This window comes from Nyctereutes procyonoides, unplaced genomic scaffold (genome assembly GCF_905146905.1).
Source record: "Nyctereutes procyonoides isolate TBG_1078 unplaced genomic scaffold, NYPRO_anot_genome, whole genome shotgun sequence".
In the NCBI taxonomy this organism is placed as follows: Eukaryota; Metazoa; Chordata; class Mammalia; order Carnivora; family Canidae; genus Nyctereutes; species Nyctereutes procyonoides.
This window is the reverse complement of record NW_026575052.1, coordinates 1,686,676-1,703,978: the sequence shown is the minus strand read 5'-3', so window position 1 is coordinate 1,703,978 and position 17,303 is coordinate 1,686,676. Positions and strand designations below refer to the sequence as shown.

The 17,303-nt window shown below is 60.0% G+C and overlaps 1 protein-coding gene across 3 annotated transcripts in view; it reads left to right on the top strand.

Moving 5' to 3' along the window:
- Positions 1-4,440: 4,440 nt before the first annotated feature.
- DHRS3 (dehydrogenase/reductase 3) overlaps positions 4,441-17,303 on the top strand; it is a 37,665-nt gene continuing 24,802 nt past the window's right edge. Inside the window, exon 1 of one of the 3 annotated variants that reach the window (XM_055331838.1) lies at positions 4,441-4,539. Coding sequence is in view for 1 of the 3 variants with exons in the window: in XM_055331837.1 (XP_055187812.1) it covers positions 7,356-7,550 (195 nt within the window). In the remaining 2 variants the exon portion in view is untranslated. Of the gene's footprint in view, positions 4,540-5,449; positions 5,570-6,823; positions 7,551-17,303 lie in introns of those variants that run through there. The other 2 variants (XM_055331839.1, XM_055331837.1) reach the window with 2 other exon arrangements.

Genomic DNA, 17,303 nt, shown 5'->3' with positions numbered 1-17,303 from the left:
TCCCCATCTGTTAGAACTAAATGAGATATTGCATTTGAGCATCTACAGATAGCACCCGGGGGGCGGTGAGCATTCAATAAATGTTCACTAGTTGTGGGGCCTTAAATCCACCCTAGACTCTCACGTCTTACTGCTTTTTTTTTTTTTAACTTCTCAATACATTCAGTGTCCCTAGTGATTTTCCACCTCTTAGAGTGGACGTGAATGTGGGCCAGGCCCTGCGATCCATTTCCAGAAAAAGGGCAAGAAAACAGAGCCTGCTCTTCGGAGGTTCGCACTTCGTGTATTTCTTAGGTCTTGATGGTAGTCGTGGTCGTCTAGGGCAGAAACGGGCAAACGACGGTCCACAAGGCAAGCCCGGCCCAAGCCTTTTTGTGTACAGTCTGCAGGTCGAAGAATGGTTCTTAGGTTTTTTGAGTGTTTGGAAAGTAATCAAGGCCAAGAATGATATTTCGCGATCTGTGAATTCTATGAAATCCACATTTCCGTGTCCATAAATAAAGTTTTGTCGGCGCACATCCACGGTCATTCGAGAAGGCTCATCTTTAGGGCTTTACGTGTCGTCTGTTCACATACTGTCTGTCGCTACCACAGCAGAGTCCACTTGTTGCAGCAGAGGCGTCTCTACCGGAAAGGGCTGCGGCCTCCTGGCCCAGGGTAAGGGTGGGGCACCCCCGTGGCCCCAGCTCCAGGCCCGTCCTAGTGCCAGGGAAGGCTTCTTACACCCTGCCGCTCAGATATCCCCCCCTTACCCCCCCATGGTGACCCTGTCACCCAGGCTCTCCCTCCGCCCACCCCACCCCCGACAGTGAGTTCCTCAAGGACGTGTTGCCAGGACAAAGGAAACGAACACCCACTGAGCATCTTCTCTCTGCCGGGTACCAAGCCCCCAAAGACGTCCTCTCTGTAGGTGGTCACAGTTCCGTGTTGGGGACGGGAACACAGAGGCTCAGAAAGGCAAACGGCCCGCCCCGCTCACACAGTGACTAAGCAGGCAGGGCTCGGATCCGAGGTCAGGATCATGCCAACCCCAGGGCCACTCTCCCACCAGTACTCTGCGCCCTGACTTAGGATTGTGGGACCCACCCGGAGGCAGGCGGCAGGTGACAGCCACTGGGTGCCCTCCTGGCCTCCACCCAGGATTTCTCGGGTTCACCCCTACCCCAGCCGCCCCGCCAGCCCATCTGTGTTCCTGCCACGTCTCTGGCCTCGGCGGTGGCCCGTGTTCCCACCCAGCCCCGGCAGCCAGAGGAAACCCGGCGGCCCCAGCACCCACGTCCACTCACACGGAGCCCAAGGAACCCCCGGGGAAACCTGCCAGCGCCAGCAGACCCCGGCCAGAGAGGAAGGACGGGCAGGTGTCGTCCCGTGGGAACACTCCTCTGGCCGAAGAGGCTGTTTTCCATCCACGAGAGAAGCCCTTCTATCTGCTTTGGGTTTGGGGTTTTGGTTTTATGTACGCACCCAGTCCTCACCAAGGGGAAGGGGCCCACCTGGTAGATGCTCTATGGGGGCGGTGGTTACTGGGTTTCTGAAGTCTCCAGCCTTGGCAGACCAAGTGTCCCCTCCCCACGGGGGTTTTCCACTGTCCCAAGCCCGTTTCCCCCTTTGTCCTCCCCCCCTCCGCCCACCCCATCTTCTGCGGCTCCTCGGGCGCCAGCCCTGCAGGGTACCGGCCCTCCAGGCCGCCCACCCTGAGCTCCAGGAACTGGCCTCCGCTGCACCTCGAGGTTCTCCAAATCCAGCCCCTCCCTCCCCACCGCCAGCTTGTCCCACTCAGGTTTTTCCTGGGGGAAAAACAAAAAACAAAAAAGAATAGGAGCTAAAGGAAAGATCACAAGACGAATAGGAGTTTCCTTGGCCCGAAAGGAAGGGTCCCAGGGCGCATGCAGCAGGGGGTGTGGGTGGACGGCCGGGGAAGCGTCCCGCCTGGAGAGCTGCTCCAGAAGCCCTGCTCCAGGGCGGGCGGGATCCCCACAAACCCTGAGCCGCGTAGCCTGCGGGGGGGGCCCCCCTGACTCCTCAGCAGGGACGGAGGGGCCACCCGGCCACAGACACGAGAGCGCTCGCTGCGCCCCTGGCCCGGGATCTTGTCGTGTCACATCCTGATCCACGCTTTGCAGCTGAGGGCAGCTGGAGAGGAGGGGCTGGGAGGAGGGATGCGATCCGGGGCTGCCAGGCTCTGCTGGCCTCGGCGTCAGGGGCAGCCAGGTGGGGGACCCCCCGCGGCGGGGTCGGGAGAGCGGACCAGAGCGAGCACCCCCGAGTGAGGCCCCCAGCCTGTCCTCCCCAAGCGCAGGGAACGGGAAGGCTTGCCCAGGGGCGGCCAGCAAGGGAACCTTCCAGACAGGCAGCCCAGGCGGTTCTCAGACGCTGGGTACCCAGCAACCCCCTGCCCGGCCTCTATGCACCCCCATCCCATATGCAGCCCAGAATCTGTATTTTCACAAGTGCCCCAGGTGATCCTACGCGTTCTCCGGGACGGCCGCGGATAAAGGAGACAGACCAGGGCTCGGGTCCCATCTCCATCTCAGCCGGGTGGTCTTGGGTGACTTTCTTAACTTCTCTGAGCTTCATAGATAAAAGGCAAGGTTTGATGCCCGTTTATCTTTCCAGTCTCAGCCGAGATGGTGATAAGCAACATGCCATGAACGTTCGTGGGCTTGGCACTGGGGCCGAAATAGTAGGTAAAGACTAGGGGACCCAGAGGGGGACAGAGACAGTTACAGGCCGGTGGCCTATCCAAGGCCTGCTAGTCTCAGGGGAGGCTCTCCTGGGGGCCCCCCCAACCCTGGTGCCCCCCCGCCCCCCCTCCGGCTCCGGGCTGGAAGGCAGCTCCAGAACTGCCCTGCTGGGTCCTCGCACCTCCCAGGCCCGCCCCGCGCCAGGAGAGCTGAGTCATGGAAAAAGTTAGTTCTCCAGGCTACAGCTCACCCCCACTCCATCAAACCCACAAAGGCTCCTTTCACGGTTTTTTTTTTGGTTGGGGGAGGGGGTGCGGCTGGCTGTGGGGCCCTCTCCCTGCACTGGGATGTGAAATTTCAAACTTGGGCCTGGAGTTAAGTCCCCCACCCCTTGCCCCCAAGGAAACTTAGGGCGGAGAGGTAGCGAGAGCAAAAGACAGGACGACGGGAGGCAGGAGGGGCATCCTGTCCCACGCGGTTCCCACTAAAGCCAAGCCACTGGGACCCTCTGGACACCCTGCAGCGTAGCGCCCCCTCAACCTCCTCTTTTTGGGGCCTGTCTGTGGGGGGTCCGCCCAGGAGGCGGCAAACAGCACCCCTCTGGGCAGCTGATGAAGCAGCCTGAAGCCCACAGGGATGGCAGGCCCACAAAACCCACATCCTGAAGGTAAACCGAGTAGGAAAAAGGTGTCTGCTTCCCAGCCAGAAGCCATCCCCACCCCTTTCAGGGCTGCCTGACTTATTCCTTTTTATTCTGCTTTTCCCCCCAAAGCTGCTGGCTGGGAGAGGGAGGGGCCCCCCCTTGTGGCCTCCCGTGAGTCACCTGGATGTGCTGTGCCTCTGTTTCCTCCTGTGTTAAATGGGTGTGATGGCACCCACCTCTGCAGGCAGTGTCATTTCCTTTATTTATTCTTAAAAGATTTTAATTTATTCATTAGACAGAGAAAGGGAGAGAGAGAGAGAGCGCACAAGCAGGATGAGTGACAGGGGGAGGGAGAGGAAGAGGCAGTCTCCCCTTGGAGGGGTCAGACGGGGAAAACCCCAGAACCCGGATCAGGACCTGAGCTGAAGGCAGACGCGCAACCACCCACCCAGCCTGCCAGGTGCCCCTCTTTTATTTTTATTTTTTAAAGATTTTATTTATTTATTAGAGAGAGAGAGAGTGAGCACAAGCACGATGGGAGGGATAGAGGCAGAGGGAGAGGCAGGCTCCCCCCCCCAGCAGGGATCCCGACTTGGGACTCGATCCCCGAACCCCGAGATCATAACCTGAGCCAAAGGCAGACACTTACCCGACTGAGCCCCCCAGGCGCCCCCCAGGCGCCCCTAGCCCTCTCATTTCTTAAATCAGAATAATGTGTAACGCTCCCCTGAAGGTTGAAGAGTGCACGCCCTCCGGCCTGCCCGCTGCCTGCCCTGCAACCCAAAGACACACGCAGGGGACACGTAAGCAGGACCCACGGGTCCCCCAGCGGCTCTGGCATCAGCATGGGGCAGGTAGCAGGTTGGGCACCAGGGGACACAGGCAAACGTGCCACTGTGCTTACGAGGGGCTTAATGCATGTGCCGAGGTGGGGCTAGATGACCTTCTCGCCCCGGGAGGCTTGGGGTGTTGCCCCCACGTGGGAGAAAGGTCTGGAAGGGAAAGGAGAGCTGGTGAGCGAGCAGGGACAGGCGAGGCAGCGGCGGGGGCGGCCTGGAGGCGCAGTGTCCCGGGCAGGCCACTAGGCGGCTCCGAGGATAACAGATGACAGATGACAACAGGCTGCGGGCGTTCCCGCTCCAGGCTCCCCGGCTCCGGAGCAGGCCCGCGGACGCCGGGCGCGGCTGGGACCAAGGGGCCGGGCTCTCTCAGGTTGGGGTTCTTCTCCATTTTTAGGGGCCTCCAAGGTGGGAGGGGACAGGCACTTTGACGGAGTCCTGCCTTTAGCCAGGGCCTGGGGGTGAGGATGGCATCGGCCTGCCCTCTGGTCCGCGTCTGGGGGGCTGAATGGAGACAGGAGGGAGTCCCCCGTCCCACCTCTCTCCTGCGAGCAAGCGGGTTGCGGTGGGAGGGGAAATCGGGTCCGTCTTTGAATCCCTCCTTCCTGTGGCTTCTGGCTGGGGCGCCAGGGAAATGGAGACAGGAATGCCCCCACTGCAAGGTCAGTGGGAGGCTTGGATGTCAGGACCTAAGCCCTCCACGAAGGAGGACCGTCCTCCAACCCCACCCTGCCGGTGGCTCTCCAGATGCTGCTCTCCCAACTCACCCGGAAGGGAGCCTCACCTGCAGAGCTCCTCCCCAGAGCTAGAGGCTTTGTGGCCGAGGTAATCCCCAGCCCCCCCTCACCCCCAAGTCAGCTTCTCTGAAAGCCACGCTCTCCCCGATCCTCAGCAGAACTACCAGGTGGGGCCCCGAAGCGCCTGGTCCCCGCGCCCCGGGCCCACCCAGCCCCACTGAATCAGACCGCCTGGGGGTGAGGTCCGAGCAAGCCTGGCACACGGGTGGGGGGGGACTGCTGCCCCAGATCACAGAGGAGTTCCCTGCCCACCCTCCTCCTCCCTCCTCCTCCCTCCTCCTCCCAGCCCGGGCCGGTCGGGGGCAGTGGGAGGCAAGTCCCATCAGCACTTTAAACCGAGGCTGCTTTTTTGTGACTCACCTCCCAGACTTCCTGCAACAGGCATCTCTAAATAGCAGGGTCCCACCCTCTGGCACAGCAGACGTTCTCCCCCCCGGGGGGGGGGGCGGGCGGGGAGGGTGGGAGGTGGCAAGGTGGGTGCCAGGCTAGGGCAGCCCAAGGGGGACCCAAGGACAGAAGACGCGCGGCCTGCGCAGCTCAGGGGGCGCCCTGGTAGGACATCCTGTTTACAGGCTTTTGTCATTAAAGGAATCGCTGTCAATCAAGGTAATTCTAACCCTAGATGAGCAATAAATATGCTCCCAGCTAATCTTATGGGGATTTTATTGGCACCTTGGGGGCAGAGGTTCCTTTTCCCTGCTCACCCCCGCCTCTCAATGCAAAACCCTGCTCCCCAGCTGATCCCCCCACCTCCCTCTCCGACCCTCCCCAGCCACGAGACTAAGAAGTGGAGGCAGAAGGCGTCGGGGCACAGGGCGAGGGCGGCTTCCCGGGGCTACCTGGAGGCAGGGGGTGACCGGATAGCCTGACATAACCCCGGGTCGACCTGGCGGGATCAAGGCGGGCCTGCCCCCCGGCCCCCCGGCCCCCCGGCCCCGGCCCGGAGGAACGGCTCCGGGAGGTCCCAGCGTGCTCCAGGGGCCCGGCCGGCAAGTCCCGGCGCGCGGAGACAGGGCAGCGGCCCGGCCGAGCGCCAGCCGCGGCGCCCCGTGTGCGCGCCCGGGAGCGCGCGTCGCGCACTGCGCAGGGGGAGGGGAGGCCGCGGCCGCCGCTCGCGGGCGCGGTAGTGAAGCCTCCCAACAACTTTAACTGTCAATCAGACTTAATGGGGTATTAAAAAATGGGGGGGGCGGGCGGTCGGGGGGTGGAAAGGGCAGCCCTCCCGCTCCGCGCCGCTGCGGCCCGGGGCGCGAATGAATAAGGCGGCGCTGCCGAGGGCGCCCGAGCCACACGCGCGGCGCACCCGGGCCCTCTCCAAGTTGGAAAGGACAAAAAGAAGGCAATAGATGCTAACGAGGCCGGGAAAGGGCGCGGGACCGAGCGGCCGGCCCCGGGGCTCCGCCGGGAGCGGGAGGCCGAGAGCCGGAGGCGCCGCGAGCGCGCGCGGGGGCGAGGCGCGCGCGGAGGGAAACTGACACCCGGACCCCCGCTCCTCGCGCGCGCTGCCGGCCCCCGGGTCGCGGTCTGGCAATTTGCAGAATAGCAATGGGTCGGGAGACCTCCGCGGGCTGAAACTGGGAGCTCCGCGCACGCCCCCCGCCCAGCACCACCAGCACCACCAGCAGCACCAGCACCACCAGCACCACCAGCACCACCAGCACTTTTTCTCTATTTTTTTTTTTCCTGGAGAAGGGGTGGGGGGGGGCGCGCTACAATTTGGAACCTTTTTTTTTTCTTTCTTTCTTTCTTTTTTTTTTTTTCTTTCCAATCTTGCACTTTGAAACCTCGGGACTGTAGCAGGGTGCGCGCGTGCGGTTGGTGCCTCCCCCCCGCCCCCCACCCCCCCCACCCCCCCACCCCCACCCCCGCCGCTGCCTAAACTCCTCTGCGAGCCTGTAAACATTTACCTGCGAATTCCCCAGCCCCGGCGGCTGCTGGGGCAAGAGGCTTCTTGTTAGAACTTTCCACCTCCGGCTTCCCCTCCAGCCCTCTCTGGCTGTCCCGACCTCCGCAGACGCTTTTGCTCCTCCCGAGCAGAATTTATCTTTTTTTGTTTTGTTTTGTTTGTTTTGTTTTGCTTTCCCTTCTTTTTTTCTTTTTTTTCCTTTTTTCTTTTTTTTTAAACCCTCACCCTGTGTTTTGCATTTGGGGAGGGGAGGAAGAGGTGGTTTCCAAGAGTGGCCAAGGTGGGACGCCTCTCCGACCCTTAATTTGGGTTATTTATTATTATTGTTTGCGGTGTTTTCTTTTCTTTTCTTTTTTTTCTTTTTTCTTTTTTCTTTTTTTTTTTGATTGCTGTGTTGCTCGGTCCGGGGAGTTCCGCCGCGCCCCCCCCCTGCGCCCCCACCCCTCCGCGCCCCCCCCCCCCCGGCCCGGCTCCGCGGCGCGGAGGATGGTGTGGAAATGGCTGGGCGCGTTGGTGGGGTTCCCTCTGCAGATCATCTACCTGGTGGCCAAAGCCGCCGTGGGGCTGGTGCTGCCCGCCAAGCTGCGGGACCTGTCACGGGAGAACGTGCTCATCACCGGCGGCGGGAGAGGCATCGGGCGCCAGCTCGCCCGCGAGTTCGCAGATCGCGGCGCCAGGAAGGTACGGGCCCCGCGCGGCGTGGGGAGGGCGCGCAGGCCGGGGGGGCGCGCAGGCCGGGGACGCCCACCTGCAGCCGCGCCGGGGCCCGCGCCCCCGAGCTCGGCACTGTCTCCTTGCAAAGGTCCCGGGCTCCCCACTGCCTTCCTTGGGCAGGTCCGGAGCTGCTCCGCTGCTGGGGCATCGGCGCCCCTCCGCCCACCCCATGCACACCCCGAAACCGAAGACGCCCTCCCCTTACCCCCGCACTCCGCCCTCCCTCCCTCCCTGCCCAAGGAAGGTGCTGCGTGTTCCCCGGCGCCCTCCCCTCGGTGCCACCACCCCGGGGAGTGCAGGGCGTGTGCGCTCCTGGGTAGAGCTGGGAGCCGCCTGCTTGCTGGCTCCGGATTTTCCTTGGCAACCCGCTTCCCAGCCCCAACCCCGGGCGGCTGCAGCTCCGCAGGCAGCGAGCCGGGGGGATACTTGCTTCGGGTCTGAAAGGGGGGGAGGTCTCGCTCGCCTGTGCAGCCGGGCCCGACAAGCACTCCCACGCCCAGGTGTTTGGAAAATCTAGAAAGAGGGGGACAGTAGCTGACACAGAGTCCTTGTTCTCACCTTCAACCCTGCCCCCTCCCCTCCCCCAGATGCAGCCCCAGAGGGGTTCCCTCCCCATTAAATGAGGAGGTGGCACTGCGCGGGGAGGGCCCCCTCGCCCAAGGGCTGCCCTTCGCTTTGGGGCGGTTGCAGCATCTCTTCCTCTGGTTTTCCCAGACCTGGTGCCTGCGAGTGGGGAGGGTGAGCCGGCTGTCACCCAACTCTGACCCAAGCCAGGCTGACTCACCCAGTGACTAGAGCAAAGGAGAGAGAGAGAGAGAGAGGTTGGAGGCTGGCAGGCGGGACTGTCTCCAGCCGGCCCTGCGAGGAGGAAGAGCAAAAACAGGGAATTAGTTTGAAACTTCAACTGTGGAAGAACGAGGGGGTTGGGGGGGGGTGAAAGGGCCAGCGGAGCCAGCTGATCTGACACGGAGCCACATACCTAGGGGATTAAGTAAATATGTACTGTAGAAAACCAAACCTGCATGTAATTCCAGGTTGCTTTTGTTTTGTTAAATCCTGCCCTGAGATTTACAATTCCTCCGGGGTGGCTCAGGCTGGGACTGAACTTTGGAGTCCGAACTATCAGCCAGAGCCGATGGCGCATTAACTCTTCCCCTGCCGGGCGGCGTGGGGGAGGGGCGGCCTGCGGCCGGGCGGGCGGCAGTTGGCTGTCCCCGGCTCCCGCTTCTCCTTGGGTGGTTTGGACAGCTGCTTGACCTTGCAGTTGGAAGGGTAGTTCGGAAGTGTTTTTAACCCTTGGACACACCGAAAAAGGAGAAGTGAGAGTTGTTTCATTTTCCTGGGGTGAGGCCCGTCGGAGGGTTCCCCAGAGCCCTGGGTTGGGGGGGCAGGATGGCACACGGAGGTGCCCTTGTGGGGGTATGTGGGGTGTGGGACACTCGGTGTGATTGTCATTCCTTAGCTGTCTGCATCCCGCAGAAACTTTCTTCGGACTCTTCCAGCTGGCCCAAGTCCTGGTCTCTTTTACTGCTTTTGTAACTGGCTGCAGTAGGCTTACGAAGAACTCTTTTAGTCAATCTGGAAAAACTTGACTGACTATAAACAATCCTAAATTAAAGAAGTATATGGCATTGGCGGCGGCGGCGGGGGCGGTGGGGGGGGGTGTTGGTGACTCGTAAAACAGTGCAGAGTGGCACCCTGCAAGTTCATGCACCGGGGGACCGCGTCCCACCTTACTAGGAATGGACATCCTCTTCCAGGGAATAAACTCAGGGCCAGTTAGAAATATGTCTTAAATTGGTATCCGGCCACCGGGAACGGGATCCATGGGGGCCTATGAAACTTGCAGTGCCATTCATGCTGGGGTTAGTCATCAGCCCTCAGGATGAACCAGAGCGCTCCCTCTAACTCGTAACTGTCTGACCAATTACTAAAGCTACTTTTTAATGAGCCCTCCACTTGCTGCCATGGTGGGGAATTTGGAATCTGTCTGAGTCCATCTGGGGCCAGTGAGAAGGCCCCGGGACAATCCCGAGCCAGGAGTGTTTGGGGGCCCACTGGGCTGGGGACAGAGGGCCGGGTGTTGTGGAGTGGGGACTTTCCAGGAGCCCACTGAGTGGGTTGTGGTTTTCGGGGTGGTCCTGGAGCCACTGCAGAGAGCCAGGGAGGGTGGCACCAGCCACAGCCTGATTCACAGATGACTGTCCTTCCCTTCACCTTGGCGGAAGGAGAGGCTGCAACTGACAGCCCTTCCAACCTGGATTTGGGCCGGATTGGTCCCCAAAAGGGAAAGAAGGAAGGAAGACCATAGCCTCTGCCAACAGGTGGCATATCCAGGGGGAAATTCGTTTACCTTTGGGAAAGAGTGACAACCAGTTTCCCATAATGATCTTTGGCAATATGTGCCGGTGGCGGTGGCAGTAGTGTGCTTTAGGCTGCAAAGGTGACCCAAAGGACGGTTTTTCTTAAAGGGACACAAAGGCTCCGGGAGCTACAAAGCTCCCCACCTGGAGACATCTGTCCCTACCCACAACTCACGGAGGTTAACAGAGGTAGGGCTGGCCATGGTTAGGGGCTCCAGGCGGAAGGGTCCTGCTCCGTTATTCCCACTAGACTCCTTTTTCTTATTTTCTGTGCTCCCTGGAATTCCTCCCATGAAAGCAATCACAGAGCTTGGGCCCATCCCTCTTCCCCTCAAGGCTCCTGGCTAGCTAGTCAGCCTGCACAGCCTCCAAAGTCTTTGACCTTGACAGGGTTATTGGCAGGGGCCCCTGGGAGGAGGAGAAGTGGACTATTTGTTTGGAAGTATTTGCAGTGGCTGTTCCAGCTTTGGCACCAACATGAGGCAAATGGCTAGATTAAAGTCCTGGGCTGTGACTGCAGGCCCGTGGAGGCAGGCAGGGGCAACAGATGGGGGCCCAGTCCAAACATTTTAAGGAAGGGTCCAGCTGGGACTCGGGGGGGCCATTCATTTCAGGGGGATAATATGAGAGCTGGCTCGGAGTTGCCTGTGCTTTGCTGTTACTGAGTTTGCATTATGTGGGTCGATAGCCTTGTTCCTAAAGCAGCTGGCGAGGGACTCGCCCTCTCTATAGATTTGTGAATCCTAGTCTCCTGCCCTGTCCGTTCAGCAAGTCCCACCTCCTTCCCATTCCTGGCGCTGGGGCAGGCCCAGGCCCGTCTATGCCATGATGACCGTCTGGTTCACCGAACCTGCTTGCGGTGTCCATCAGGTGTCTGGCACAGCTCTAGGCCTGGAGGGGGGTGGGGGTGCAACAGAGATAAATAAAGACCCAGAAACACGGCTAGGTGCTCAGAGGCAAGGCACCAATTACAGTGCGTACTCCTCTCCTGGCCGCCCTAACAAAGTACCACTACCTTGATGACTTACAGCGAAAATGTTCTCTCTCGGTTATGGAGGCCGCGGGTCTGAAATCCAGCTGTGAGCAGGGCCCCACTCTTTTAAGGACTCTAAGCGAGACTCCTTCCTTGCTTCTAACAGCTCCGTGGCTCCTGGCGTTCCTTGGCTTGTGGTGGCACCTCTCCTGTCTCTGCCTCCCCATGGGGCCTTAACCTCTCTGTCCAGCTCTGTGTCCTCTCCTCTCCTTGAAAGGATACCAGTCAGTGGGTAATGACGCCTCAACCAGTAATGAGCCTTAACTAATTACAATCTCCAAAAACCCTATTTCCAAATGAGGTCACATTCAGGGCTTCTAAAAGGGCAGGAATTGCCGGAGGTAGGGGAACGCCACCCCGGGGGCGGGGGCGCCCAGGAGAGCTGCTAATCTGTAACAAAGGCTCGAAGAAAGCTTCCTGAAGGAGGCCGCATTTGGGTTCCAAGCAAAAGGGATGTGGAAAGGTCACTCCAGGCAAGAAACCACCGGGTCGGAGACTATGTACCCCACTGGAACTGGGGAAGGGAGGCAGGAGGCAAAGAAGGACGATATTATAGAGCGGGCTAGGGAGCTGGGGAGGTGAGCAAGCGGTCGGTGTCTCCGACCCTGAGTCAGGCCAGTACAGAGGAGAACTGGAAAAAGGAGGAAGAGAGGGGATGGGTCCAGACAGGGATTCTTGTGGGACCCAGAGCCACCTGGACGAAATAGCTTCTTAAACAATGATGTGGGAAAGTCACCAAAAAGGGGGTGCTGCGGAAGACAGCAGTGGCCCATCTCCCCCGCCCTCACCCTGAATGCAGACTTTGCTGGGAATTTCTGAGAAAAGGATCTGGCGCCTGTTTGATGCGGCTTAGAGCAAGAAGGTAGGCCACCTGTCCGACCTGTGACATCCAGAGAAAGCCTTTCAGCTGGTGGCATCAGGTCCCTGGGTTTCCAACAAGGGGCCTTGCACTTTGGACTATTACAAATGGGCAAACACCTCCCTCCTACTGACCCACCCACTTTCCTCGGGGAACAAGATGACGCAACTGGGGCCCAGTCTTGAACCCGTGGCCTGGCTTACCTGGGCTGGGAGGCAGAGACTGGGTTCAAGGCCCAGCTCTGCTACAACCCCAGGAAAGTACCTGCCTTGTCTGGGCGGCAGCTAAGAGGCACACCTGTAAAATGAGAGAGGACACAACGGCCCCCAAGATCCTGGCCTTAGGGTTCTCATCTCGTGGACCCGCCATCCGGGAAAGCAACAGACTGCCGAGCTCCCCGCGTTGGGAGGAAGAGACCTCTTCAGAGCACATTTGTCCTGTTCGCTGCTGATCTCAGCCTTTCTTGCTACTCATCAGACCCCCTGACCGAACAAGCAGCAGCGCGGTGCTGGGACATGTGCCTGGCTGGGTAGAGGCTCCCTGCCGCTGCTCAGCTGTCTCAGCACCTCCAGCTCGCCGTCTGCCTTGGGTTTATTTCAACTCTTACAGGAGATACTAATTTTTTTTTTTTGACCTTTAGCTTTCAGGGGATTGAAGTTTGGCCCAAATGCCCCAGCTAGTGTATCAAGGAGAACTGCCAGCCTTTATCCTAAAGCCACCAAATTGTGCATCAGGGCTTTAGAGGACGCCCACTAGCTCTAGTGATACTGAACTGAGCCAACGAGCTCGCGTTCAGTCCACCCAGCCCGTGCACCTGTGCTCACGTCGACTCCAGGCTCTCCTAAGCTTCAAGCTCCGCGGAGCCTGTGGCCCTGACCCCTGCACGGAGCCCTCTGCTCTCTCTCTCTCTCTCTCTCTCTCTCTCTCTCTCTCTCTCTCTCGTTATGGTTACTTTCCCTGCTCCGTTTCCATCTTGTTATTCGTCGAGGTCATCACTGAGAAATGACCTCCGCTGTGTTTCCCAGAAGGCAGCCCTCGGCCGTCGTCGTCATTCCCTACCTAGGAAAGCTATCTGGTTGTCACAGTCACCGCAACTTGTCCCGGAAGGACCTTGTCCCGACCTGCCGCCACCTTCAAAACCCAACAGAGTTCTGGGCATCGGGGCAGGAATGATTCCAGACCCAACCTACTCCCCTTTATCCTTGTGCAAGAGCATGACGGCACCTAGAATGTTAGAAGTGGCTTCCTGGTTGTTGACTTCCAAAGACACCACCTAAAAATACATCCAGTGTATAAGATATTTGCAAGGAAACATTTGAAACACATGATTCAGATGAACCGTGAAGGTCAGGAAAAGTCAAAGCCAAATGAAAAGGAGAACAGGGAGTCTGTTTAGACGCGGGCGTTCTCCGATGCACACGCGTCTACTGTGGGACCCGTGCGGGAGCGATTAGAGCCCCAGAAAAACCAGTCCTCTGGATTCGCAGAAAGAGGGCACCAGATACCTGACCGGGTTAGCGAGTGAGCGGTGGGTGGGAGCTCATTCATTCATTCATGCATGCATGCATTCGCGTGTTCATTCATTCCGCAAATCTCTGCACCTCCCGGGTGCCCTGTACACACCCCTGGGGATGCAGTAATGGGCAAAGCAGACAAAAATCCCCAGCCGCGCAAACAGCTGACAGTTTTGCGAAGGGGACCGACCAATAATAAGACGCATAACACAGAGAGCACATGAGGTCGTATGAAGTGCTGAGGGGAAACCCAAAGAGGCAAAGCAGACCCAGAGGACACAGTGGGAAAGGAGGGAGTAGCCTTCCAGGCAGGGCTGGGTGCCGGGCAGGGGGTGGGGAGCAGGGCCAGGCAGGTGGGGATCAACAATCCCCGTAACTGTCTGTGGCCCGGAGGCTGAGTGAAGCTGGGAGCAGTTGGAGGGTTTTGAGCAGAGAAGTGAAGAGCTAAGGAAGTCTTCGCAGGATCCCGGGGCTGCCAGAAGCCAGGACGAGGGGCGCGGGGTCAGGCGGCGGCGGGAGCTAGCTCTCAGGAGGCCAGGGCTCCCCTCCGCAGCCTCCCCCGCAGACTTGCTCTGCCCTCCTCCGAGCGCGTTCCCAGCCCGGCTGTGCTCTCAGCTTCGCGCGTGGGATTTCGGAGATGCTGGCCGTGTCCCCGACATCTCTGCGCCCGCGTGGAAGTGAAGGGGCCGGCGGCGCATCTAGGCTGGAGCGGCCCCGGTGGAGTGGGCGGGAGTCCTCCTGGACCCAGGCCTCAGATCAGAGTCTGCCGGGGACCTGCTCTCTGCTAGGTCCTGATCTGTCCTCGCTGATGCCACCCAGCTCGAGGGTGACAAGGCCCCGGGGTCATTGCGACTGCGTCCGATTGGCTCATCGATTCAGCCAGCGAGGACTTGGAGCGGCCCCAGAGAAGCACATAAAGGAGGCTCTCTCCTGGTGGCACTTGGGGTCTGGTGTGACGACTGTCTCCAGATTGACAGCGCCCGTGATGTTTTGGAAAGATGAGCCAGCTCCAGGAAGGTGACGTTCATGGCAATAAAGATTAACGCCCCCCCCGCCCCCTCCCAAAATAAAATAAAAGCAGATGTGTTGGTGCCCAGAGTGAAGGAGACACTCTTCTGTTCCACTTTGTCGAAGGACCTTCCGGAGCTTTGTGGTCAGTATTGGTCAACACTTCGAGAGGGTCCTTGAGCAGCTGGAGGGTGTCCAGGAAGCGGGCTCCAGATGACCAGGGCTAGAAGCCATGGCCTAGGTTGGATGGCAGGTCCGTGGTGTTCAGTTGAGGGCTTCAGGGGCTGGGGATGGAGTCGGCTGCCTCATTATGCACGGAGGCAAGGGACCTGGTCCGGGTGGGATGGCGGGCCGCGCCGGGCAGCGGGGAGGCCTCGGGGATGCAGACCCGGGTCCCGCCCCAGGAGCGCCCGCCTGCCCTCCAGAGCTTTCTGTAGCCCAGCGGGCTGCTCTGTAAGTGCGAGTGCCATGGGGAGGTTAGGTTCTGGGCGGCCACCTGGGCCCCTTCCACCCCTTAGGGTCTGGACACCATCGTGGCCAGAGTGACATCAGTGAGGACAGTGACCCGGGCAGGGAGCAAAAGGAAGGGTGGACACCAGCATCCATCAAGCAAGGTCTCAGCACAACCTCCCCAGGGGCCTCCGGGGTTATGTCATTGCTCTGCCGGGGTTTTGCAGGGTGCCGGAGAGAGGAGGGCGCAGGGTGCAGGGCCGGCCCCGTTCCCGTCCTTCACGCCGACCCACAGCCACACCTCCTCGGGCTCCTAGGGGTCCCCGTGACCGCGTGCCATCCACCGCCCTGATGCTGTAGTGACCATAGTGCTACGGTGACAGTCCCCCCGGGTGACTGTGGCACCGTCCCCGGCTCCATCCGGTGGTCTTGGTGACTGTTGGGTGCTGCTTCACCTCCACGGTCTTGCCCTGCCCGGAGGCGGGTGGGATCCGCAGCCCGTTTGTAAGCTGGGGGTGATGTGAGAGGCCCAGGAGGCTCGGCCTCAGGCAGACCTGGAACTCAGGACTCGTCGCTAGAAAACTAGGCCCGTGGCGGTTGGGACAGATCGTCTCGGCCTGGCCCTGCGCGTCCCGGCCGGGGTTACGGGGGTCGAGAGACAAGAGGCCAAGTACACAGAGGGCTCCGGGCAGAGGCCGGAGAAGCTGTACCAGGGCCCACGGGATGGAGTAACAGGATGGGCCGGGAGGGGGTTCAGGTCCCCTTGACAAAAACAGTCTTTCAAGCACCCAGTGACCGTGGTTGCATACAGTGAACGGGGGGCGGGGGGACACTTGCCAGGCGTCAGGGTATCGGGGCTTCGGAGGGTTTGCTGTAAACAACCATCTGCTAAGCAGGAAAACAACACAGTTGTGCTTCACTCATTTGACAACCCGGGTAGCACCTCCAACCAGGTGTGCGGGAACAGGGAGTGCTGGCTGCCTCCAGCTCCGCCACCCGGCCGGGCCCTCCCGCGCGACCGAGGGCTTCGGTGGTACAGAGAAGGGAGCAATCACTGTTCATTAGGTGAAATCTTAGAAGACTTCTTGAAGGAGGTGGCAGCCGAGGGAGTTGTAGTCAGTCTTAACCTTTTGCTGGTTGCAGGACCCTCTGAGGACCCGAGGAAGGTATAAACCCTGCCCTGAGAAGAATACACGATGCACGTTTTTATACTCTTACGGGGTCCTTGGGTGTCCCCGATGCCACCAGGTTAAGAAGTTTTGCACTGGATCTAATCAAAATCCACCCAAGTCCCTCAGGCTTGGCTTCTGGTTCAAGACTAGAGCTCATAGCACAGCAGGGGACCCTCCGGGGTCCTGTGACCCAGAAGCCAGAGCCAAGCCCGGGTGGACAGCACAGATGGGCGCCCGGGTGGCTGGTACGTAATACCGACGACAGCCGCCGGGCACGGGCCACCGGGCCCCAGCCTTCCTGGCTCAGCTGGCCATCCCCTGCTTTGGGGAGCTCAACCTCGAATTCCCCTTTCGGAGGCCTCTCGGGGAAGCAGCTGGAAAAGCATTTCGATCGTGAACGATATGATCTTTTTTGTCCACATTTGAAACCTGCCCCCCGGGGAGGTGTTTGTGGATAACCGTCTCCCCCGTGTATGCCGCACTTCTCCACACCTCTGGCCTCTCCGGGTCCCCAGAGACCCCAATATACCACTGGAGTTTCTAGGATCCGGTTTTCCAGACTAGGTTCCAGAGCATCCGAGGGATTCCAAGAAGGTGGAGCCACATGGGAGGTGGAGAAAATGAGGTTCGGAGGGGCCTCGCCTCCACTTCCCGAGACCAGCTTCACGTCTGTCTGTCTGCTATGCTTGAGTTCCGTGCAAAATTTTTGGGTGCATTTCGAAAGAATGCCATTACTCTAAAGAAAAAATACATAAACATAGCTGTTCTAGGAACCACTCCGGCCACAGCCCCCTCCCCAGGCCACCCTCGCTGGCTCTGCCGCCGTCATCTCACCGGGTCCCCAATCTTGGCTCTTTACCCCAAGGTGAGGAGACTCCACACTGCCGGATCGTCCTCTGAGCCGGTTCCTTTGCCTACGGGAGAGGGTCCCCACCACTCCTACCCCAGGCGCGTGGAGCCCCTTCCGCCGCCACCACGGGGGAGTCCGTGAGCTAGAGACCCCAGCGTCTCAGGCAGGATGGGGGCGGCTGCCCAAATTCCGCGTCCAGCCCTGAAGGCACGCGATGCGGCCCCCCAGCCCCAGAGCCACGGCGTTTTGAGAGGCAGAGGCCGGCCCACCGACCCCAGCCCTCACGCATGAATTTAATCCCCAAAATCCCAGCTCCCAGCAAGCTGCCCTGTGACCTTAGACCAGTAACTTTCTGTCTCTGGGCTCCAGTTCCCCTGTCTGAAAAACGAAGGTGTGAAGATTCAGGGAGACAACATCGTTTGTAGGAAAGTATGGCTCCCTCCAGGCCGGGGTGGGGAGTCGGGGGCCGGG